The sequence below is a fragment of the Phlebotomus papatasi genome, chromosome 1 (genome assembly GCF_024763615.1).
Source record: "Phlebotomus papatasi isolate M1 chromosome 1, Ppap_2.1, whole genome shotgun sequence".
Taxonomy (NCBI): domain Eukaryota; kingdom Metazoa; phylum Arthropoda; class Insecta; order Diptera; family Psychodidae; genus Phlebotomus; species Phlebotomus papatasi.
In genome coordinates this window covers 62,793,293-62,819,821 of record NC_077222.1, presented here as the reverse complement: position 1 = coordinate 62,819,821, position 26,529 = coordinate 62,793,293, and the positions used below count along the sequence as shown (strand labels likewise).

The 26,529-nt window shown below is 32.5% G+C and overlaps 1 protein-coding gene across 1 annotated transcript in view; it reads left to right on the top strand.

The window, feature by feature from the left end:
- The window catches only part of LOC129799973 (homeobox protein unc-42), a 41,175-nt gene extending 18,528 nt beyond the window's left edge, over window positions 1–22,647 (top strand). Inside the window, exons 2-6 of the mRNA XM_055844302.1 lie at window positions 5,441–5,619; window positions 5,682–5,789; window positions 14,264–14,440; window positions 14,522–14,627; window positions 21,567–22,647. Coding sequence (XP_055700277.1) covers window positions 5,441–5,619; window positions 5,682–5,789; window positions 14,264–14,440; window positions 14,522–14,627; window positions 21,567–21,673 — 677 coding nt within the window. The 3' untranslated portion in view covers window positions 21,674–22,647. The remainder of the gene's footprint in view (window positions 1–5,440; window positions 5,620–5,681; window positions 5,790–14,263; window positions 14,441–14,521; window positions 14,628–21,566) is intronic.
- Window positions 22,648–26,529: the final 3,882 nt, after the last annotated feature.

Here is a 26,529-nt window from a genome sequence, read left to right as displayed (position 1 = left end):
TTTATGAGCAGCACTTTGTTGCGATCCATCAAATAACCATTTAGAAAGCATAGTAAAGAGAGCACGCAGGATGGAATTTTATAGGCATATGGTTAGTGTAGAATTAGTGAAGAATTAAGGGATAAACAGTACGTGAATTAGAAGGCATAACAAGAGGGTAGATGAGTGTTGGACATCCAGAGTGACAAATGGAAAGAGTACATTTATGGAGTGTTCTCAAATGATGGGTTTCAATTGAAGAGTCTTCAGTGAATAAATCATAAAAGTGATTATTGAGACATGTTGACTCTGACATTATTTAAATATACAAATTATAGATGTTCAGTTTTCACAGGTCTTTAAAATGAAAATTATAGTTAATATAAAAAAAAGTTACATGTGTAAAACTACCGCACAACATGAGTAATAATTGCGACAAACACATCATAATGCAAATTTACCACAAATAACCGCAAAATTACGGGAATGTGGATGCATTTCATGAAAATGGAATTTTGGGCCCAAATTACCAAAACGGTTCTAGAATAAATTGATTTCATTAGCACCTTCTCATATAAATCATAATTATATTATGATATTACAATTTTACATCCGACGATGAGCAGCTCTTATATACAAATGACTTTAAGATAATCCCACAGCATTCGTTATTCATTATGCTCATGAATAAATTATTTTCTCAAAAAATCTCTACACTTGTGCACCAGTCTTTTTCATATCTTTTTCAATTGCATCTGCTTTTTCTGTGCCTTTGATACATCAAAATCATAATACGAGATAAAATTTATACACCATGAGAAACGCCTAATTTCCCTGTGATATATTTTACATCCCTCAAATTATCATTTTTACCATCTCAGCTTTCACCATCTGTATAGGGTGATTTTTTGGGACAGGCGCATAAAAATGAAAAGAGCCTTTAATCTTCACCTAAGCCACTTCCTGTGGCGAATCGATTTATTGAAGTGCAATTGACGGTGTAGTGTTAAATTCCATGTCCCAGTGCAAGTGCCAACAAGTACCTTTTTCCAGGGGGTTAGTCACAATTAGAATTTCTGTGCAAATGTTAGCGCTTTTTATTTCAAATAGATGTTAATTCCATTAATCTGATTCCATAATGACAAAAATAATATAGTTTTAACTCTGATTTATTTTATGCTTTTGCAATAATTTTTAAACTGAGAGATAATTAGACACTATCAATTTTATCGAGTGAATTTAAATTTATTGTTCAACTATTTTTGGGCAATTTCTGAATCTGTTTAAATTGGTTCCAAATTCATATGGCTCCACCACATCTTTTAGATCAGAAAAATTCATGAAATCAAAACCAACATTCCATTTTTAACCGTTTTGGATACTCTGGGTTCTAGGTACAAATATTTTGAAAAAAATCTTGTAAAAAATCTTGTAAAATTCGTCTTGCAACTGGTGTAGCCAAGCATCTTGTTACTTTTTTACATAGACTAATAAGGCTTTACAAGATTTTAGAGCGATTTCATCAGACTACAAACAGGCATAGAGCATTAAATTTTTTGATTAGATTATAATTCCACTAAATTGAGAAAAAAAATTTGAGAAAAAATAATCCAAATTCATTAACAGATAGATTATAATTAAAGTGTAAATCATCTATTTTGCAGCGCAATCTGTTGAAAATTTCAATATAAACCAAATTTTGAAAAAAGAATTACAAGAATCTTGTGTAACAATTTATGTGTAAGGTTGACTACCCTGCAATAAGGTACTTCTGCATGATACTTCCTCCAAACAATTAAAGCAAGTAGATGAATGTTCCTTCTAAATACTGATGTGAAAATTTTTGTATCAAGTTGTTGTGTTTACGGTGAAAATAAGGTGTACGTAGGTGGACAAATTTAGTACGTAGCTGAGCAAACTTGGGCAATTTTGTGAAAATTGCCACTAAATTTTCATATACCTCTAGAAGAAAATCCAAGGACTTCCATGAATTTTGCGAGGTGAAATTACGAATCTAACAAATAAATAAGAGATATTTTTAACATAGGGGAAACTGGGGCACCACCAAACACGGGGTACCACCAAACACTGCGATTTTTTAATCGGATATTGGATATCAGAGGATAAGACCGATAGGCATTTATAGGAACTATAGGGATGCTTGTCCACTAAAGGAATGGTCGAGATAGTCCAAGTAGTTTAGATAGGCATTGAATAAATGAGCAGTAAAAAGTTAAAATTTATCAGTAACAAAAAACTTTGAAACAGTGAAATTTTCGTCAAAATCTTGGCAAAGGGAAAATAAAGGGCTTTACACTTTATATGGAACTATTTTAAATATTAAATATATAAATTAGGTCCATTTTTGTAAAGATTTAAGTTTTTTACTGTCCATAATTAGATATTTTACTGCTCATTTTTAATTTTTTACTGCCCATTTAGAACTTTTTACTGATCGTTTGTTTTTTGCCGTTTAGATATAAAAATTAGTGTTTGGTGGTACCCCGTGTTTGGTGGTGCCCCAGTTTCCCCTAGTATTGTAATTGTTTCGACTTGTGTAAAATTCAGTAAAAAATCTTGTACGAAGTTGCAAAGGTTTCCCCTATAGGAATTTATATAAATCGTGTAATAATGATAATAATGATGACACAATGGTCCACAAAGGAACCAAGCCATTTCGCAAGCAAGATTTTATTATACCAGGGATTGGATTGTAAGTCCTATGCCTCGTAGAATCAAATGCAGAGAAACTCATTGCATGCAATTCGAACCGAACTTCTTTAATGCCAGAAATAGTCTTGGCAACCTAAACTGGATTAGAACTCGGGACACTCACATTATAGAGCGAGTATTCTACCATTTGACCCATTGAGTGCCTTGACCCATTAAGTGTCCAATCTAAAACATTTGCCAGAGCCATTAGCAGTAAGCAGAAATCGTAAAGTTGATATGACATGAGAAAGTACAAGAACATTTATACCTCTTGGATATGGAAAATGATTTTAATCAAAAACTAAAACAATCTTCAATGCGCACATCAACATGAAATCTTAACATTAAATTTTTTAGGTTTTCATTGCAATTTTAAATTACATACCGATGGTTGATCGTATTATTCATGCTTTTATATATTATTTAATAATTGAATTACCTGCAGACGATGTGATTAGATGTGATTAAATGAAAATTATCATACAGCTTGGAGCGTCCGATTAGTGGTTTGTTCTTGTATTCTTTTTTTAATTTTATTATTATACAGCCACTTCTCAGCTACCATTTATCTATAATTACTTGAAGACTGTATTTAATTTCTTGCACTTTTAGACCTTAGTTTCTTTATTCAAATTTCACAATTAAATATTTCCAAATATTTCTTTATTCAAGGAAAGACTGAACTTGTCTCTTCTGGTGCTCTTTATATACTAATTTTCACTATATTTTTTTTATTTCTAAGATTACTGCAATTCAAGACATTTTTTTAAATATATTGTTCTATTCATTGAACTGCGACAATCTACCTTTCATGGATCTTAAGGTTAATAAATGACTACACTACTACATTATAAACTTTATGTTGTTAGGGACTTCTACAATCACCAACTAAAATTGTAACTAAAGCTTAATAATCAAAAACAGTTTCTCTTCGTATTTATTTTTGGAAAGTAGGGTAGAGTCAGCCCTTTTCGCCATGTAAGCACTTTTTCGCCACCTAATATAAAGCAACTAATTTAAGGCATTTAAGAATAGTAGCATTTCAACACTCATAATATGTTCTGTTCTATCCTAATACGTTATTACGTCTCTTAATTAATTGAAATTCGTTTTAGAAAAGGTGGCGAAAAGTACTGAAACAAGAATAATTGGGAAAAATGCATATTTTTCAATAAGATTCTCTAAAATTCTCAAGGCGTATTCTAAATATATAAACAGATATTGCTTCAAAGTATCTTTATACAAAAATTCATTTTAGTCTGACAAAAATACCACACCTTACGAGGCCCCTAAAGCTTAATGGTGGCGAAAAGTACTGACTCTAATCTATAGTCCGCCTGTCTTCAGTGGATGTTTTATTTCTACTTTATTAACTGATAGTGACTCAGCTAACGGCCTTAATTGGTCAGTAAAAATGATAATTGATAAGAAGTAAAATATTTTTGGCAAAGGGACAATTAAGGAGAAGTGAACCATTTTAATTTTGATTAACCAATTTGAATTTCTTACTTACCAAAAGTGCTATACTATACACTGATGTAAAATGGTTTTGCTTAATTTTCTTGATCAGGAAAAATAGTACGCATATTAAAATTCAAATATCACAAGTTTAAATTAATCTCAAAATTCTTTAAATTTGATCAGCAAAAATTAAATTTGATTCGAACTTATTTTAAAACTACGTTTATTGAAATTTTTGTGCTATTTTTGAAAATAGGGAAAAAGAGGCTTTATATTGCTATTGTCTTTGGATCTAAATAGTCCCGTAAAGACTCAGTTTTCTTTATTGTATCCTTTATGGCGCTGTGATCGCTTTTTCTGCAGGCACATTTTCCTTCAGCGGACGCCAGCCCACTGACACTTCGTTTGCCGAAGTAACTCACTTTAATTTGCATTCGGAAATATCGTTTAAGGGAAGGGATAAAAAAATGTGCCTGAAGAAAAAGCGATCGCAGCGCCATAAAGGATACAATAAAGAAAACTAAGTCTTTACGGGACTATTTAGATCCAAAGACAATGATATTGCCTAACATTTTTCCTTTATCTTTACGCATTTCTGTAAATATTTAGGATTTTTATTGACCAATTTTATTTCTTTGCTGTACAAATTCATTGTTTTACTGACCAAATTCAAATTTTACTGACAAAATTATATTTTTTGTTGCTCATGTTTCTTTTGCCAGATTTATTTTAAAGGAACATAGGAAAAATATAAAGTGTTCGAAACCAGAGTGTTTTCAAGGCCTTAGAGCCTTCCGCTACTTTAACTGTTGTATCAATAAGTTCAATGCGATTTTTGTCCTCAAAATTCAGCTTACAATAGAATTTGTATGTACAGTAGAGCCCCGCTATAGGCCATCGCTCTATAGTCCACAATTTATCGACCGTTGATTTCAAAACACTGATTTTAAGTTAGGATGACATGGACTATAGTGCGACCCAAGTGTCAAATCTGGAACCAAATATGGCCTATAGCGGGGCTCTACTGTATTCTTTCTAGTAAGCTTCTGAATAATCTCAGCCACTACAAGTTTATAAGTCTTTACTGCAAAAACCTCAAGCTATGAGTGTCAATAGATTGTGATATTCATTTCCAAAATATCAATTGTATATATGACATCGCTTTTTGGTATCCTGAATTATTGATTTTTGAAATGAAGTGACCGTAATTGTAATTGAAATGCCAATAACTGTCTTTCCAATCTGTACCTTCTGAAATTAAGCGAATTATAAATGTGATTATTTGCAGCTGAAGGTGCATTTAAGAAATTAAAACCTGAACCAAATTCTGGACTCTCATCGGTTTCCGGCAGTGTATCATCACCAGGAAGTGGAGTGTCATCGTTGCCTCAGCATGCCGGACACACACCGACCACGGCCTCGTGTCCGACGCCGGCGAGGAGACGGCATCGGACGACTTTTACACAGGTAACAGCCGTAGACGGAATTCAATTAGATCAACTCCAAACCGCACTGTCTCCCAATTTCAGGAGCAACTGGCTGAACTTGAAGCAGCTTTTGCCAAGTCCCACTATCCCGACATCTACTGCAGGGAAGAATTAGCGAGAACAACAAAACTGAACGAAGCTAGAATACAGGTGAGCTTTATTGTGAATTTTAATAGAAGATCAATATCATTGAGACTTTGTTCTTTTTTCCCTTCCTCATCCCCCTTTTTTTTTGGTATCTTGAACACTTTGAAGTGCAAAGTTTGAGGGCAATGTTTCTGTAAGTTGATTTGGGATGGGAGGGCAAAACCATGAAAATCTAACAGTTGTGCAATCCCTTATTCCTGAATTCGGTACTAATGCGACGGCATTGTGAGGAGAAAGGACGTGCTGGATGACTACAAAAAAAAAGAACACCGAAAATGTATTGGGAGTAGAATAAAGTGCTGTGATAAGTCCTTAATTCAATAATGCGTTCTTCAAGGAACAAAAATGAACAATTTATGCGATTTTAGAGGATATTCTCCGTGTATTTAAAATTCTCTTATCTCCAACATAATACACATCTCATGGGCTTTTTGTAAAGTCAAGAACAAGGAGGAGGGGCGGTATTCGTGTCTTACATATTCCTTCTTTCACCATTATACCGTCTTACACACATGAAACATTCATTAAATTAATTTTCAATCCCATTTTCTTCCCATGATACATAACAAGAATGAATGTCGCGTGAGAGTGAAATACAGGTAATATTGATATTATATATTTTTTTTTTACTGAAATTCATGTCAAAGCCATTGAAGGAGGACGTTATATGAATGTGGAGCGAAATTGATGTGAAGACGCATTCAATTGTGTGACTGTATTTCCTGATGGTTTTTTCCATTTGCTGAACTGTTGAATCGAGAAATAGGGAAAATTGCACAAATCACGTAAAAATCCTACATTTCCTCCTTTTTTTTCACGTGTCATCGCCAAAGGAAGTAGCACAACAACCAGAATTTATCGAATGATCTAACATGGATTTCTCGTGAGACGAATAAGCTTCTTTATATTTGAATACGAATGGTCACAACTAATTTTCGGGTCAGTGATTGCATTCATTGAAGAACTATTGATTACGACAATGACGATGATAGAGATATTGTTGTCAGTATTATACAGAACTGAAACTGGATAAATTCTTATACGTTGTTTTAAAAGAATGCGTATAACACAATCATCGCCTGTGTTCCTATTTATTCGCAGACAAAATTTTGATAAATATAAGCCAAATATAACATATTTTGTAAAAAGTAAAAAAAAAGCAAATCTTACTCCTTATTTTGGTTCTATGCCAAATATGACACAAAATATAGATTATCATTCTGTACTGTTCAATTGAATCAAGTGAATACTGATTTTGCTCTGAGTTTATGAGACAAATTTATCTCAATCAATATCTTTAGATATGCATTATAATTTTTTCTTATCATCTTATTCTCAGTGCAGTGAAGTTCATTAGATGTGATTCGAAGATGCTTAATGAAAGGAAAATTCCTGGTGACCTAAACCAAAAGGGAATTCCAAACTCAAACACTTGCATCATAAAGCTATCGCTTTGTTATATTTATTGGAGACTATGGCAAAACTTGTTAAAATGCATTTTTAATTCTTTTACGAACTCTGAGAAAACTTAAACGTTTCATAGCTTATTTACTGCTCTACAACATTGCAGTAGACTATTTCCTCTATGTCGAAAGAAATGTGATTTTCGAATCATTTTCTAAAAGTCAATTTTGTGGAGATTCTCAAAATTGACTTTTAGAATATGATTCGAAAATCACATTTCTTTCGACATAGAGGAAATAGTCTACTGCAATGTTGAAAGAAATGTGATTTTCGAATCATTTTCTAAAAGTCAATTTTGTGGAGATTCTCAAAATTGCTGGGGCAAATTTTGTCAGTCTTCAGATAATTTGTGACATTTTACTATCGCAAACGTTAAAAATATGAAATAGGGGAGACCGGGGCAGAATTAACCAGCAAATGAAATTTTTTATTGCGTATAATTTGCACAAAAAATGTTTGTTACCAGGCTAAAAAATATTTTTTGTGCAAATTATACGCAATAAAAAATTTCATTTGCTGGTTAATTCTGCCCCGGTCTCCCCTATTTCATATTTTTTAACGTTTGCGATAGTAAAATGTCACAAATTATCTGAAGACTGACAAAATTTGCCCCAGCAATTTTGAGAATCTCCACAAAATTGACTTTTAGAAAATGATTCGAAAATCACATTTCCTAAAGTCAATTTTGTGGAGATTCTCAAATTGCTGGGGCAAATTTTGTCAGTCTTCAGATAATTTGTGACATTTTACTATCGCAAACGTTAAAAAATATGAAATAGGGGAGACCGGGGCAGAATTAACCAGCAAATTGAAATTTTTTATTGCGTATAATTTGCACAAAAAATGTTTGTTACCAGGCTAAAAAATATTTCAATGAATAGGAAGGGATGTGTTTACTTCGAATAAGTAGTGATTTCGTCAATATTCCCTCTAAGGCAGGCTATAACAATCCACTGTCTAATACCATGCGCGGCTAATTCTACCCCAGTCTCCCCTACACATATTTTTATAGGAAATTTATTCCTCTACAACTTTGTGGAAGATAATTTTTCGCTATCTTAACGAGAAATGTGCTTAAATTGAGCTAATCAGTATTGATATTTTCTGTAAGCCAAATATTCCAAAAATAGGGCTAAGAATTTCATTATTTTTTATTTTACATAATCCTTCCTCGAATTCCTTGAAACTTTATAAGTTTAAGAAGATTCATGAAGGCTATCCATAATAAAAATTTCAAGTGTCAGCCCCTTTTATTTAAGAAAATAGTGTATATTGAAATTTTCGTTTTGACAAATTTTGCCCCAGTCTTACCTGACATATTTCGACACCAAGTATACTGAAATATCCTCAAAATTAAAAATATTATTCTTGGAATATTTTTTCTCCATTATAAAAATACCACGTATTAATTAGAAATCGAAATTTATGGGCTTTATGGCCTCTACACATTAGAGAAATGTATGTCCATATTGAAGAGTTTTTCCTACATAAGCATAGGTAATTTACTTTAATATGGACATAAATTCCTGTAGTGTGTAAAGGCCATTAAAGTCATATTTATAATGAAGATTAATATGAATGTTAAAAAATTTAACCAGGTAGAGGATAGGGGAGACTGGGGCAAAAAGTCACAAATCGAAAAATTCAAAATTCTATATGTTCCAAGATAAAAAAGATAGCGGCTCATTTTTTTTTCTATAAATAGCCTCTTCAATAGTGCTTCTTCAATGTCGTAAGTTCCTTAGAATTCGAACAAGGAATTTATAAAATAAAAATAATGTTATATCTTTGAATAGGGGGACCTTTGAAGTAAAGTTTTTCCCCTTTTACCACTCGAACTTAAAGAGAGAGCAGTTGTAATCCACTTTTCTTCCAACTTATGACACAGCTGGAAGCCAAACAGTAAGGGATATAGAGTTTCGGTCTTTACGACCCCCTCCCTATAATTAAACATTATCTAGGACAGATTTTTTTTGCCCCCACCCCCTCTTTTCAAAACCATGTTTTTTGGTTTATTACGAAGAGACTCCTACGAATTCTTTCATTTCTGAATATATTTTAGAGGTAGTCCGTAGTCTAGGCGAATATTTCTTCATTGGTCACCTATGTTCGAAAACCATTTCGATATCGAATTTTCGAAGGTCAAAGTTTAACCAATTTGGAAGGCATATTTTTCGAACGATTTGCTTAAAGTTGGATTTTTTGAAAGATGTTGAAATTTCCAAGTCGAATCAATCCGTAATGAGTCGATAGTATAACCGTAAATGATTTACATTTCTCGGATATACTTTTTTATTTGTTCGTATGCTTGTTACTCGTGCTAAGATAATGTAAAACCTACGTTTCTTAAGCAATTTCTTATTTCAGGCTGTTTTTTTTTTTAAATTTATCAATCAATTTAATCAGTTAGTAAAACTTTTCGTAACCCAGAAAACCAGCAAAAAAGAATACACGGATAACTCTTTCTCATGAGTTCAAGCATTCCGCGAAGCTGGGATGCTTTGCTATCTCTTTTTATTTTTAATTGTAATTGAGCCATATAATAACAATAAATGTGAAGTTAAATTACATTAAGATAAGGCTCAGTTCCATTGAAAAATAAGAGAAAAAAAACTATTTTAAAGGTGTCCCACTTCCTCTTATTACCGTAATAATAATAGCCAGTAAAAAACGCATTTTTACTGGATTAAAATGTTTTTTTTATGAATCTTAAGAGCTGTTCAAAAATAATAAAATTATTTAATTTAGGATTAAAAACGGATCTGTGATGATTTTTTTAAGGAAACTTAACACAACATCTAATTTTATAAACTTCGAATGGATTTTGGGGAGGTGTATAGGAAACCTCTTGATCAATTTTTCTTAAGAAAAGCTACAATAACGTCTTTAAAGAACTTCCGAAATCTATAGACTTTTGCATATCTGCCATATAATACAAAAAAAAAAACGAGTTTTTAAGATTGAATTTCCGAAAAATGTATGAAAAAAAACTTTGCAAAAAGCTTCTAAACTCTATTTTCTATTTAATTTTTGATTCAATTTCCGGAATTTTTGTCAATAAAAACTTGTTTTGTTCGTGTCTTTAGCAAGTGTTTATCTTACGAAATTCTGCAAGCTTTATCAAAATTCAAATTATATTTTTTAACATATAAAAACATTTTGTCTTTATCAAAAAATTTTCCAGATTTTTAATTAATATTTTCAAATATTTTTTAGAAAAGAAAGTCTGGAAATATTTTAGATAATTTTTGTGGAAATGTCCTCGCTTTAGAAACAATTTGAGATTATAAAATTAGATATGGAAATGGGATTTATAGTGAATTTTATGCAGAAATCTTGTAGAAAACTTTTAAAGAAAACTTCAAAGGAAAATTGAAGGTACTTTTAATTCCATTTCCTTAGAAGAAAGGATAATGTTTACTAATGTACAAGATCAGACTATACGAAAAACTTAAAATCATCAAAATCGGATTAAAATAGGATAATAATAATTTTTTGAGTAAAATCTAAGAACATATTAAGTTTGAACATCGATTCCTCCAAGAAAACCTGGCACAGGATTTCTTCAGGGACCAGTTTCTAAGTAGATTTTTTCATAAGATCCTAGTAAAAGATTTTATTGATTTTTTATTACCGTAAATGCGACTGACTTTGTTCTGCGAGGGTGACTTCGCCCCCTACTGTTAGTAAACTTTTCTTTAATTCTAATGATTCTAATGTTTTAGAACGGTACTCACCGAAATATTCAAATATATTGAACATTATGTACAAAATTATGCCAAATTAAAATGAACTTTTAGAATAAATTGTTAGATTCAACTGTGAAACTATAATGTTTCTAATATCAGAATAATATGCGGTTTGATGCATTTCACATAGAAAAAAAGTCTCATAAGATTGAAATTGTTTAAACAATTTATTATTTTTTGTCATAAGTAAAAAACGTAAAATGCATTTTTAAAATGTAAAAAGCCAAACAAATCATTATGTAGAGAAGAGTCATAGAGTCATATGCATTGAAGGAAGAATTAATATATGGACAATTACTGGTTTAAGGATCACATTCTATATTTTTGATCGTTTTATTTTAAGATAGAGAAGAATAATTTATAAAAAGATCTTCTTTATCTAAAACGGAAATACAACGTTTGATCGTTTGATAGTCATATTTGTTTTTGATATCACCCCATGCGGTCTTCGCCGTCTTAACCTCAATTTCAACCTTTAGTTTCAAATTCTTGAAAGGCAATTAGATATTTCAGAATTATTTAATTATTTTAATTTTTGCTCAAATGTAAATTAGTATATTACCAATGGCGGATACAGCGGGGTAGCAAATATGCAATTGTGGCGGAGCCCCTACACTAAGGAAACCCCCTGAACAGCTTTTTAATGATAGAACCTCAATCTATGTTTATTGTAAAATGAGGTAATTTGGAACCACTTACAACTTGGGACATTTGAGATTTTCTCACTGTTTCAGAGATTCAAAAGGCAAAAAAGCTGTTCCTTTTCTTCTTAATCGTCTTTTTCTTCTATTTCGCGGTCTTTGTTTCTCTTTGCTCATCTGAAACAATGAGAAAATCTCAAATCCCCCAAATTGTAAATGGTTCCAAATTACCTTATTTTACCCTACTCAAACGGCATTACACTAAAACTAGCAAACGGCGATACATGGCAATGACATTTCTTTTCGCAGTGAGACATCAGAAATTGCTTCGAAAATGAAATGTTATTTTTTGCCCCATAACTTTTATTACTTTTTACCCCAAGTGGTCATTTTAATAAAAGATTTCTGGAGAAAAGAATCTTTAGAAAATGCTAAAATGGATGACGGTTTCCTATTCAAAGAATCCAAATCATTTAGGAAAAAATCACCACTGCATCAATTTTGGAAAGTAATTTACATATTTATTGATATCTGCTGTAAGAAAAATATTTCAAAAACAGGGCTAAAAATTTCAATATTACTATATATATTTCAATTACTAAATTCTTCGTTTGAATTCTAAGAAATTTACGACATTAAAGAAGGTTAACGGAAAAACTTTTAACCCGCTATCTTTTTTATCTTGGAAGATATTGAATTTTGAAATTTTCGATTTGTGACTTTTTGCCCCAGTCTCTCCTACACTAATTAATAAATAGTAATAAATATTTGACTGATTTTAAGAATATTAAAGACAGTGTACAAACAAATACTTAAAAATGGTATAATAGTATAAAAATGGTATCGATAAGCTTGGCAATCTTGTACTCTCTTTTTGGCCAGACTAGCCCCTATAAAATATAAAACATATTTGTAAATCCAAAACATACAACCAGCGAAGGGATATTTTTACTGTTTAGTATTGAAGGTTGGAATCGGTTTTGAAATGATGATGTGGGCGTGGGAGAAAGATAAAAAATTGTAATAAATATGAGTATTTCAATCTTTCTCCAACACACTACTATATGAGAAAAGAAGCCAAATTAAGGGTCGTGCAGAGTTTTGCAAAAAGGTCTAGGGGGAAGTGGGGCACCTTTGAAAGCGGGGCACCTCTGAAATTGGAATATTTTTATCCTATTTTCAAATTGAATTGAGCCATATAATAACGCATTTAGCTTCTCGATCTATATCTGCAGCTAAATTATAATCATGATAAGGCTCAATTTTAGTTAAAAATGGGTGAAAAATCCCAATTTCAAAGGTGCCCCACTTTCAAAAGTGCCCCACTTCCTCCTATCACTTTGGATTCTTTGCTTAAGTTTTAATTATACAATTATTTTAAACACTTTTCCTCAAGAGTTTTTATGTTAGTGTACTAAACCTCAAATTGTAATAGAGATACGTCTTGGTGTTATTTCGTTCCTATTTCTTTCCTTGAACTAAGCTATTAGAGATCCATTAAAAAAGCTAAAACATTAAAGCTTCTGTTCCTAGGTCTGACTTGTCTCTTTCTCTTTTTGAATAAACCCTTTTCCTCTGTAGGCGACCTAATGTGCATATCGCATTGGAGATTTTAATGGTGCCTTGAGACAGAAGCCCTCAAAAATTCAATTACAATTTTCTATATAATTTGTTTCAAGTCGAACTGTTTACTACACATTCAATAAAGGGGTCAATCTTCAAGAAATATAGAAAGTCTCAAAATGAGTTCCCAATATTTTCAATGCTATCCAATGCTTCAATTACAGAATTAAAATTTCAGGCCCAGGCTGAAAGGATGACTCTTTGGCAAAGGGACTTTGTGAGAGATTTGATGTGACCCTCTGTGGTCATTTGAGCATCCCCTGAAATTTTCTCTCTGCGCCCCTTTATTAGACATGATGGGTGGCGCAACTTCTTGTGCGGGCAAAAAAGATTCCACTTGGTTTGAGGATCTTGTTAATATATAACGTCGGGTGATGTAATGTATATATTTTCGACAGTTGGATGATGTAGAAAGAAAAGCTATGTACTTGTTGTATGTAATATGGCCGCATACAATGTTTATATCCTCCTCTGTCTTCCTTTCCCAGAAACATGAGACGAAAAACGTATAAGGATGGTTGGGGGCGCAAAATGGATGGATGTAGAAGAGATTGATGTGAAAATAGAAATGAAATAGGGAATGTAGGAATCCGAAGGCGGAGTAATTGAATTAAGGATCCATTTGATGGCATAGACTTGCAAGTTCCCCTCTCAGGGTTTTCTGCACGGAACCCAGGATGGCGCGATGGCGTTGCTTATGTTTAGTAGACGTTTACCACAGTCCTTTTTTTCCCTCTTCAGCTATTCCTCCTTGGGCTCAGCATCTCGTTCATCTTCAATTTTGAGGTGTAGTTCACAATTTTTCACCCCAGTCTCCGCAATCTTCATTAAAGTTTACTGGGAATTAGTAAAAAAAAAAACCCGCAATATGGGGTGAAAATCTTCAAGCAGAAAAAAAACAGGAGCGAATGACGCAAAAATTGAAAATAAACGGGAAGAGAAAGTGACTAAAACGACAACATTAAGTAAATTGCAAAATTATGTTTCTGTCTTCTATCAGGTGTGGTTCCAAAATAGACGGGCAAAGTATCGGAAGCAGGAGAAGCAGCTTCAAAAGGCGCTCGCACCATCAGTCATACCGTCGTGCAATGGAATGATGAGGAACATTCAGGGCTACAGTGTTTCCCGAGGATATCAACCGTACCCCCATCCGAACTCAATAAATAGATACCCACAAGTATGCTCAAAATTTATATAACTAGACTCGCGCATATTCTAAATTAATTTCACGAGGAAACTGGATTCTTTTGCTTTCCAGGATCTCTTTCAAATGGGCGCCACTTCATATCCTGGAATGACTCAACCATTCTCCATGACACATAGCACAAATATGGGATCGGTTAACGTTCGGCAAGACACAATGGGTAAGCCCTTTTCACTTTTTATGAGATTTGAAATATCGTTAACAAAATTGCATCGGAAATTTCTTAATAAACGAGTACTGTAAAGGTGAATTGCACTGAAAGCCAAGCTAATTTAACTCGGGTATTGGTTTAAAAATATAAAGTCCATTTCCCATTTTATTATTCTTGTTATCCCAAAATTTTATATTATTGAAAATCATGCATGTTTGAAATTCCCACAACCTCCCCTATAATTGGTACTAGAAATGTACCAGAGGTATTCTTAGATCCAAAATCTATGTCTTCAAATAATACTTTTTTATATTAAAATATCTGCTTTTTCATTTATAATGTGATATAAATATTCCAAATAATGATGCTTTCTTTGAAAAAATCAATCAGCCTAATAATTTCATTTATAGAACCTTTATTTACAGTAAAATAGTAAACGAAAAACATTCGTTCGTTTCGTTTCTTTTTATAAAAAATCGAAATTTTAAACAAATATTCATATCTTTTTACAACATCATTAATTACAATAAAATATTATGCGAAAACTATTGTAGTGCATAATTGAAATATTGAAATCATACTAACATGATTAATACTTAAACGTAATATTTTGAAAAAAAAACAATGGTTGAAGCATTTTCCTCGTGTTAATAAAAATGTGTAGCGTAATTTGTAATTTACCTATTTTCACCTATTGTCATGAGATTTGGGTAATGACCAAAAAAGTAAGATCGTGTGAGTATAAGCTGTCAAGATGAAGTAACTCCGAGTGGTTAAGGGAATCACTCGCCGAGCTCGTGTGAGGAATGTAGCCGTTCGTGGGGAGCTTTTTCAAGTTGAGAAATCATAACTTCGATGGTGTGATCATTTTCAACATATAAATGAAGAAACATTCCCCAGAAAAGCTATGCAAGCCAATGTGACGAGACCTCGATCTTGGGGCAGACTTAGGGCCTTGACAGACCTGAGGATTAGCCGAGGTACGGCTTAGTGTAACTATATTAGAAATAATGGTCAAACTAGGGGGAGATGGGTCTACTTTGAGCTGAGGGGCTACATTGTTATGCGATTTTTCGCCCATTTCTAAATGAAGCTGGTTCTTACAATTATTTTATTTAGATCCACAATTGTTTTGTCTATGCAAATTAGATCAAGTTAAAACCCAGTTTCCTTTAGAAATATTCGAAAAAATCTTATAACAATTTAGCCCCACTTCTCAAAGTAGCTCCACTTCCCCCTACATTTTCATCATTTTCCACTAAGTCGTCTCTCGGCTTAAATCGCAAGTGTATCCAGGGCATTAGGATAAGGTGGCTGGATGAAAATCAGGATCATGCCTTGGAGCGCCTTCGGATTGAACCCGAACATTTTTCTGACATGGCAGAGGGTCGACAGGCGTGGGCTATTAACCTTGATATCATGGGCCCACGACCCCAATAGGGATAGGGGAAACTGGGGCACCACCAAACACGGGGTAGCACCAAACACTAATTTTTATTTCTTAACTACTTGGACTATCTCAAACATTTTTTCAGGAGACAAGCATCTCTATAGTGCCTATTAATTCCTATAGGTCTTGTCCTTAGAAGTCGAATATTTGATTAAAAAATCGCAGTGTTTGGTGCTGTGCTACCCCGTGTTTGGTGGTGCTCCAGTTTCCCCTAAGTGGTTGAAAATGATGATGATTTGTAATTTACAAAAAGTTGGACAACTCAAAATTAGGACTATAAAAGGTGGCTTCAACATAAAAAGGGACAGATAATCCTAACCGGCTTATGTAGGTGAGATTCTTAACGTGAGCTAACTCGGAGTGCATGCAAATTCGATTTGGAGCTGAAGTTGGGAGACGCCATTCAGTTATCTTGAATCAAATTCGTGAAATTATACAAATTTTGTATTTAAACCAAAATATCAAGGATTTGGATGAACTGACAGAAAAGTGTTATATGGGTGAAATGTAGACCAGAATGTTCTCTATAATTTTGCCGTAGAACTTGAACTCATCGATTACTCAGAAGCCAAGATAAGCGAGGTTTTTTGTTTCTTAACTTGTTTTTTCATCCAGAGTGCCCCAAGTGTTCATTTGTTGAACTTCAACTATATCAAAGAATTGTTGTATTTTGCGGGACTTTCCATTTAAACCCCTATTTTAAGTGTCTTGGTGGAGTAGAGGCAGTCAAATTGGCATCTGAGTGATTTCAAAGCGTTATTATTGGAAAAATCAATTTTTTCACACTTAAACGGCAAAATCGGAGTGATAGCGTAGTCTGAGCGGAAAATGATGTATGGACGAAATGTAGAGACAAATGTGCTCTACAATTATGTCGAAGTAATCATCAAAATCGGTTCAGCGACAGTCGAGATAATTGAGGTTATGTGATATTGAAATTGGTTTTTCGACTGTGGCGCCCCTGGTGTTGGTCCCACGAAGTTCAAATATTCTAGAAAGTTGTAGCATTTGGTGAGATCTTTCGTTTAAGCCCTCATTCATCAAAATCGGTCACATAGAACCGGAGATATGATTTTTTGAATTTCGTGAACTTTGACCCCTCATATCTCCGGTTCTATTGAAACCACAGCGCACATACGCACCATTTTGGAAACGTCCTAGACTGGACTACAACATACTAAAATTTCATTAACTTGCACAATGCCGTTTTTGAGAAAAGTGACTTTGAATTTCGATGAATTTTGACGCTATCACAGCGCCACCTGTGGTGACTTTTTGAACTTCCATCTGAAAGTGCTCATCGAGACGAAACCAAAAAGGTAAAATTTAGGTCGCTATGTTAATTAGAACCGGAGATAGAGGCCGGTCAATGTTCGAACTTTGACCCCTTATAGCTCGGGTCAGGGGTTATGGATCGTCTTAAGGTTTTTTTTGTTTGATAGGTATAATCAACGGCTACAACATACTAAATTTTCAGCCCGATGCACAATGGAATTTTTGAGTTATTTAACTTTTAAGATTTAAAAATTTTCTTTTTAAAAAAAGCGCCCCTAGCGGTGGTTTTATGAACTTGAGATGTTAGAAGGGGAAGTGGCATTTCACGAGAGCTTTCCAAAAAGCCCTCACTTTTTAAATTCTGACAATTAGAACCGGAGTTATGGCCATTTTAAGAAATTTTTTTTGGACCCTTATAGCTCGGGTCAGGGGGGTCGGGGGACCTTAAGTTTGGTATTGATGGAAAGCTCTAAGGCCCAGCTATAACATACTAAAATTTGAGTCCGCTGAATGCCATAGGGGCGGAGCTATTGAGAAAACAAAAAAAGGGGGGTCTTCAAAATGGCGGAAGGAGGGGTGGGGGGTGGGGGGTCTATGCACCAAGTTGCAATTTTCACCCGATATATAACCTTTGCCGAAAACCGCAAGTCGATATCTTTTTTAGTTTAGGAGCTATTAAGCTCCAAAGAGCGGCCGGCCGGCCGGCCGGCCGGCCGGGAACGTAACTTAGCCACATATATATTCGGAATCAGGAAGTGGCGAAACACATTTTGGCCAAATTTGAGGTCGATCGGACGACATGAAATTTTGTTAGGATTATAGTAGGTGAGATTGTTAAGAATCTCACCTAATACATAATGTACTTGATCTGTTTCTTAATGGGTTATGTTGGTTTTCTAATTGAAAATAAAGTGTTTTAGACTTTTTTGTATAAAAGCACAACAAATCAAGCATACATATTTTCAAGTTGAATGATAGTTTTTAATCATTCGAAATAAAAGTCCAGGAGTTTAGTGGAATTTTTCGTATTATTTGTAATTTTACAAATCGGTAATTAAAATTTCTCGAAGATTAATGCACCGATTTCATTACATTTTTACACAATTGTTTTGGATAAGATAATTTTAGTATGTAATTTCTTAAATTTTCATTTATAAATTTTGAAAACTCAGTCTCTGGGTCATAATTTTCGAAGATGTTTTTGAAAAGAAAAAATACTGTTCAGTTTACAAGATATCTCGAAGTAGATTTATGTGCAATAAAGACGAATATTTCCTGTTAGCTAATGAGTTGAACTAGTCCTTGAGTGAAGGATTTTTGAAAAAAAAAATGAAAATTGAATTTTTGGGATAAATTTATAGAAAAAATACCACTTTTGACATATTTTACGTCATGTTTCGTATTGCAGAATAAGTTGTGATAAAAAAATGATCCCAAACCTTGTCCCAAATCTCCCTGGTCTCCCCTATGCTGAAAAGAAAAATTTGAGAAAATATTTTGTGTGTTTTTTTAAGACCTTTTGACCCATGTAACTCCTTAATAAAAAAGGCAATGCATAATATGCATTGCCTTTAAAAAAAAATTCTAAGATAAAGTGCTCCCGAGTCGACCGATTCCTCGACTCACCGGTGGTCACTATTTGAATGTTTGATGGTGAATTTCTATAAAATTGTCACTGATTCGTATTTATTTATAGAATAATTGACCTATTAATGTTAGATCATACGCCAAATATTAGTGCAAATATAAATAAATTGAATAAATAACTCTACCGGTCGAATTGAGGAACCGGTCGACTTAAAGGCATTTTACTAAATTATTTTTTCGAACATCCTTTTTCTTTTTCGGTGAATATTTCATAATTGCTGCTATGTACGTAATTTCTATTGCTAATCCAAAATAAAAGATTTGATTATTTTAAAAATAATAATAATGAAACAGCACAATCAGATGCAATATTCTAATCATTTTAGACTTTAGCTCTCCGTTTAATTAACTAAACAAAATTTTTTAATGGGTGCTCTAGAAATTTAACCATGGATTCTACTAATTATTTGGTACAACATACCAATTCTTCTCCAATCCGAGACATTCCAATCCGAGACACTCTCAAATTTACGTAAACAATCAAGTAACACTGCCAAAATTTAGTTAGGGTGGAGTAACCACTTATCGCCACTTTTGGGAAAATGTGAAATTAATTTGATAATAACTTTTGAACCCTTATTATAAGATAACTCAAATTTGACACAAAGTTACTGAGATGTATTGGCTCCAGATTCGTCAACAAAGTAATATTCCAATTTAACGCTGGACTACTTAAAAAACTGATTTTTATTAACAATGCAAAAATAACCACTTTGTCGCCACTGTTTACCACTTTTCGCCAGTTTTGTAACCACTTTTCGCCACCCTCTTGAAAACGTCCAAACTCGATTATTTTGGGCAATATTATGCAAAGAATACATTCAGCATTTCTTTTTCCTCGTGATCACCTTATTATTACTGACTTTAAATTAATTTTCTTCACTTTTATTTGGTAAATCAAATTATTAGATTGTTGCAGAAAGTAAACAAAGCAGATTTGACAACTGAGAATCTACGAAGTGAAGTTAGCGTCGCCTAATGAAAAGCAATGGCGACAGGTGGTAAAATCAATTCAAAACATTACCACTCTCCGTCATGCCTCATTTTTACATAAAAATTATATTAAATTTAATTAACTAAATACAAATTTTATGTATTCTACGTGTGTAATTAAATATTCAACAGACAGATTATTTACCCAAAAATGTAAATTTTGTTCGATGAAAATTTGATGGCACTTGTTATATTTGGTAAGAGATATTGGATTCCATGCACTTGCTTAAAATATTGCTCTAAAAAATGCTCAAAATCTTAAAACCAAAACGAATAATTATTATTTTTCGACTCTATACGTAGCAGCAATAAAGATACAAATAACTCTGCGGCTCATTTATTTCATAAATCATGAAAAATAGCGATTTCAATATAAGTGGCGAGAAGTAGGGCATTGGCGAGAAGTGGTGATTCCACCCTACGCTCCTAAAAATTTAACTGCATATTGAAATTGATTGAAATTATTTTATTTCACCTAATATATTTAAAAAAAATTATAACATTTTTTATGGAAAGACTGAAATCAGTTATAAAGAGACGAACAAAAACGAATAATGGGAAGGATTCAGAGAAGATCTTGGCTTTTTTTGAAAGGCATAAGAAAATATTGATATTATTTTCTTGAATTATATTTTGCAAGTGCATATATAGGGGAAACTGGGGCACCACTAAACACGGGGTACCACCAAACACTATTTTTTATTTCTAAACTAGTTGGACTATCTCGACCATTCCATCAGTGGACAAGCATCCCTATAGTACCTATAAATTCCTATAGATCTTATCCTTTGAAGTCGAATATCCGATTAAAAAATCGCAGTGTTTGGTGGTACCCCGTGTTTGGTGGTGCCCCAGTTTCCCCTACATAGCAATTTGATGTGTTATTTTGGAGAATATTTGGAGAAGATGTATATTTTCTTGAATATTGCCCCCTCCGGAAATGACAATTTTCTAAGACGTGCTTTGGCAAATATTGCATCGTGTCTAAGACGAAAATATCATATTTCCCCAATTTTGTCCTTAATACATAATATCTCATCCTTCGTCGCCTTGAAAAGTCTCCCCGAGAACGATATACGTTAGATATACGTGTAGCATTGAGTTTGGTGGGATTTTATCAATAAATTCTGCATATTTTCTTTTAGAGATTTATTTTCATGACATCGAAGAAAGAGAAAAATACTAAATATTGCTAATTTTCCTGCATTTTCTCTCCAGTAACCACGCCTCTATAGGGTGTGAACGTCGAAACAAACCACCCCTGTTTGGCTTTAAGGGTAGATTTTAATGAGATTTTCATGCGATACTTATAAAATAACTTGCTCTATCACGGGATAGTTTTCAAATTAAACTACCAATAAATGACCTTTTTCCACTTTGTAACAATTCATTTAACTTTTACACTAACCTTTTTGGCTTGTTTTATGTAATGTAGTCCATTGGCAGACAAAAAAGGGAGAAAGGATGTTCTACTCTTTACTTTTATTGAATATCCTCATCAAAGTTATAGTTTTCATTATTGTCAGTGTTCAAGCAAATTTGAAATTTCCACTAAAATTTTAAAACACTTGTTTTCTTTTCAGGAATGTCTGCTGAAGACGAATGGTACAATAAAAGTTTATCAGCTCTACGAATGAACAGCTCTCATCATCCAAATCTTTCGGCTCCGATGCTGCAATATCAGACATAATCAAAATTCACCAACATCTGAATAATTATTAACTTAATTTACGAGAAAGTATTCTTCTTTTCATGACTCTTCATTTAATCCAAAATCCAATAAAATCTTTTTGTTTTCGCAAAAAAACATAATACAAAATTTTACAATACTCAGAATAAAATCTACCTTTAAAGATTTTGTTTGTTGTAGAAGAATGGTCATGAAATAAAGAAAATGCTAAATACTTGTATATAAAATCAATAATAATATTAAAACATGGACATACGAATTTAAGAAAACAAAAAAAAATCTAAATAACAAATTACAATATTTTGCATTTTGTCCAAAATTTTACAAATGAAAAAAAAAGAGAAAAAGCGCTATATCTTATTGTGAGATGAAATTAAAATGGCAAAGTGGTCGGCATTCATCACGTATATAGCATGTATCTTCTTTGACTCCAAAAAAAAAAAAAGAAAACTTGGTAATTGAATTCTTTTTATTTGGAAATCTCCCATTGTATTTGAGTTACAACCCAAGAACGTACAACGAAATTAATTTTCTCTCGTACTGGAATATTTGCATGGTAATGAGTTGGAAGGGGATAGCGATAGAGGGATGATTGGTGAATTTTCTGAAACAACAGACATATAACAATTAACATTATTTTATTTTACAATTCTAATATTTTTAGTCTAAATAACTAATATGCGAGCAAAAATGATAAGAGACAAATGGTCAGTATGTTATTCAATTTTATCTGAAAAGTTTGTGGCACAACTTTTAGATCTGGCAAATTTAATGAAATCAAAATTCACATCCTTTTCTTTCTCAAATGTTTGGCATACGTCTACCATACTCTTTCTTACCCTTCTTCTTCTTTTGAATATCACAACAAAATCAATTTATTTCACTTCAATTTTGAATGCGAAATAGTAGGAATAAGACAGGGTGCGAATTTAGATTTCATGAAATTTTCTTGATCCAAAAGGAATTCCGGAATCATAAAAAAGTATTTTTGATTTATAAATATTCCTGAAATACTAATTAAATTATATTTTGGTTAAGTAATAATTAAATTTGCCCAGTAAAAAAAACAAAAATTAGTCTAATTTATACAAATAACGTTTAATATGATTGTATGGAAAAAAATACACTTTTATTTCTCTTTATCAAAATTTAACTTATGATTTCATTATTTCTAATAGCTTCGGCACATCTTTTAGATCAGGAAGATTTCATTAAATCAAAATTTGCATCCCTTCTTTCTTTTTGCTTAGCATTATGTCTATTCTACTCTTTCACACTCTTCTTATTCTTTTAAACATCACACCAAATTAAATTTAGCCCAGTTAAATTTTGAGACCGAAAGAGTGAGATAGACTTATGCAAATCTTTTGAGAAAAAAAGGGAAGCGAATTTTGATTTCATGAAATCATACCGAGCTTCTAAATTAGGGTCGAGGAAAAACCTATAGGCCCTATAGGCACTTTAAGAAATCGTTTTGTGACCTATTGGCACCCTAATTTGCACGATTTGGGATACGAAATTTCAACTTAGGAAAGATTAATGAAAAAGGTCATAATACTTGCATTTTATTAATACAAAAATTAAATTGCAATATTTTGACTAATTTATCAATGGGTGTTTTCTGTCGAACAGGTGTTCCTTTGATCATAAGGATCCTAAGAATTGATAAAAGGTAACTTTTTACAGACCTAAAGGAACAGTCAAGAAATATCTGTAAAAGGAATAAAATAGTAAAATTATCTTTTTTGTACAAAAAATTAAATATTTATAGAATTAAGATTATAGTATTACAATATTTAATTTATTTAGTATTTATTATTTATTTATTTAGTATTGCAATAGTAATATTTACACCGATTTCAAAGCATTATCGTGAGGGTAGAATGAATATAGGGGAAGTTAGGCATGGTTCGCATGTTTTCTCGAAGTCCATTTTTAAATTTTTTCTGACTAAACTGTGAAAAGGACAGTAGATTACCCTACACCAAAAAATCTCTGGTCTTTTGGGTTTCTATATGTGCCTGATTCATTACCATAAAATCTCTGATTTTTCCTGGACAGGAAAATGAAAAAGTATGACTATTTGTGCGAACCTTGCCTGTGGAGCCAAGGTTCAACCTATAGGTGGTATAGGTTCGTCATTGCATTTTTCCTGGAATAGCTCTTTCTCCCAATTAAATATTATTTACTGATTGCTAGATTAAAGAGCCATGAATCCGTGAAAACCATCATTTCACTAAAAAATTGCCCCTAAAACATTTTTTTGTCATTTATCTGAAGCACTGTTTTTCTTGCATTTGAATGTCGACAAATTGACTAAAATGTGAGGATTTCAAATGCGACAATACTTATAAAAAATTTATCAGCTCAATTTTCTTGGTCTCTCTGAACCCTTTCTTCATCTCTTCTTCCCTTTGTTTTCCTCATTGAGGTTAGGTTCTGATTTTCAAGCTGCTGGAGTTGTCTAATGGGTTGCCGAACCAAAAGATTTTCAGCGGTTGAACCATTACGCAGTGCAGTATTTGCAAGTTTTTCGCCGGTACGGAAAAAACTTCCTCCGATGCAGAACATTATTACGTATATCAACCCACATTAACCCTTCATCCATTGGTGTAAGTGTTTTTTTCTGAAAATGAACTTAACTGTAAGAAATCACACGAAATGTGTGCCATCAAAAATACCAATTTTGGGCCAATTTTCTATTTATGATCCTAGACCCTAGGAAAGAAGGGTTAGACTGCCTATTTTTGTTCTAAAGATGAGTTTTATAATTACCTATATTATGGCTAAGAAATTAGGATTCATCTCTTTCCTAATAAGGAGAAAATTCGGATTGTTCAAGGGCTCGCGCGTGCGAAGCATGCCAAACTTCCCCTAACTGGAATGTTATTTTAACATTTTGTATGACTAACCAAAATCAAAACTAAAACTTCAACATTCAATATACCTAAATTAATCATTTTTTATACAAAGAACGAAATATTCCAATAGTTTCAAAATACTCATTATATATTTGCGTAGGGGGAGGTGGGGCTACTTTGACCTATGGGGTTAAATTGTTTTTCCGCCTATTTCCAAATGAAGCTGGTCCTGACAACTATTTTATTTAGATCCACAATTATTTTGTCTATTCGAATTACATTATATTGAAACCCAATTTCCATTAAAAATATGCGAAAAATTGTATAACAATGTAGCCCCACAGTTCAAAGTAGCCCCACCTCCCCCTATGTTGATATCGTTGATATTCCAAACTCATAAGTTATTCCCCCCTTCTTGGCAAAACATTATTATCTTAAAGTTAAGCAATTTTCATATACTAAGAAAACTACGTCAACTTTAGTTTTTCAAAAATTCTAAAAAAAATCATTAAAACTGTGCAATGTATTATTAATTAAAAAATAGGAAAAAATTTTTACAATATCTAATCTATAAAATTTTTAGTTGCCATTCATATGAAAAAGCGGGAAAGTTTGAAGGCCCACATAGACTTAGACTGATCCTCGATAGTATAAAGGCCATACAATTTGGCAATATAGGATTAAATAAAAAAAGAATAATGCAATGGATTTTAAATTCATGATTTTAGGGAGATCCTTTACTGTTAAACGAACTATACGTATATTATAGAGGATAACTTTGAGTGTTTATCCGGGGCTCCAAGTAGGGTAAAGTCCCCATGTTCGATCCGAAGCTTCGTAATGACTAAATTTTCCTAGATTACAGAATAAATGTGATTCATCGCACCCATTTATATATACTAGGGGAAATTGTCCAGTTTTTAACCCTTTAAGGACGATTGGAACACCGGTGTCCCATAAAGAAAATAATTTTTCCTGACTACCTAGAATTATTTTTTTCTTATATTTGTACGTAATTGCAAAGTAGAAGGTTGAACGAATCTAGGATATTTTTTGCCGATTTCCAGCTATTTGCTATATAGTAAATATTTAAGCTTCAAAATAGCGAATTTTTAAATTCTTATATTGAAAAATAATTTTAATTATTTTTTATACTTCTAATTTTTTTATGTAAAACCCTTTTGGGAATAAAAACTAAATTACTCATAGGTAATATTTTTCATTAGACTGAAAATTATTATTCATTGGTTTTGTCAGAAAAATTACTTAAAGTTTTGGACTATTTTCATCCTTATCGCTCATAGAGGTAAAAAATGCACCAATTCAGGCTCTGTTGGATTTTCCAAGGTTTGATGTAAGACGTTTTATTGATTTTGTTTATCGGTTAAATTTTTATAGTTGATATTCGGTCCGTAAAAAGTGTCTCCTTGTTAAAGGGTTAAAATACATTGCGGAGTCACATTTAATCATTATGAAGTTTGGCATTGTAACTTTCCCCTTAAGCATAAATCCTTCTAAACAAGGAAATTTCTTTAATTTTCAAATAATAGATTTTTCCTCCAGTTGTTTGACTTCTTGTCAGTCATAATGAAAATGTGAATTCAATGCCTTAGCAGTACATTACATTACATACTTCCGGCCTCTATTTCATGTTTATTAGGTCTCATTGGAAATTAACTTTTTCAGAAAATAAATATCTCCCTTGTTGCTTCTAAATACATAAAAAATGTTCTATTAACTCTGCTTCGACCTTAAACTTTCCGAGGTTAAAATGTAATCAAATAAAATTGGGTCAAGATCAAATAATCGAAAATCGATTAAGTTATTTTATAAAAGAAGGATCAAACATTAGCGAAAATTAATGAGAATCACAATAAAATTTTAGTCTGTAAGTGTGATACTGGAGTAAAATAAATCTTTAGATAAATCTTTTATCGGCTTTTAAAGGTTGATTTTTATTTTATGACAAAAGTCGTGAGTGAATTTCCTTTATAA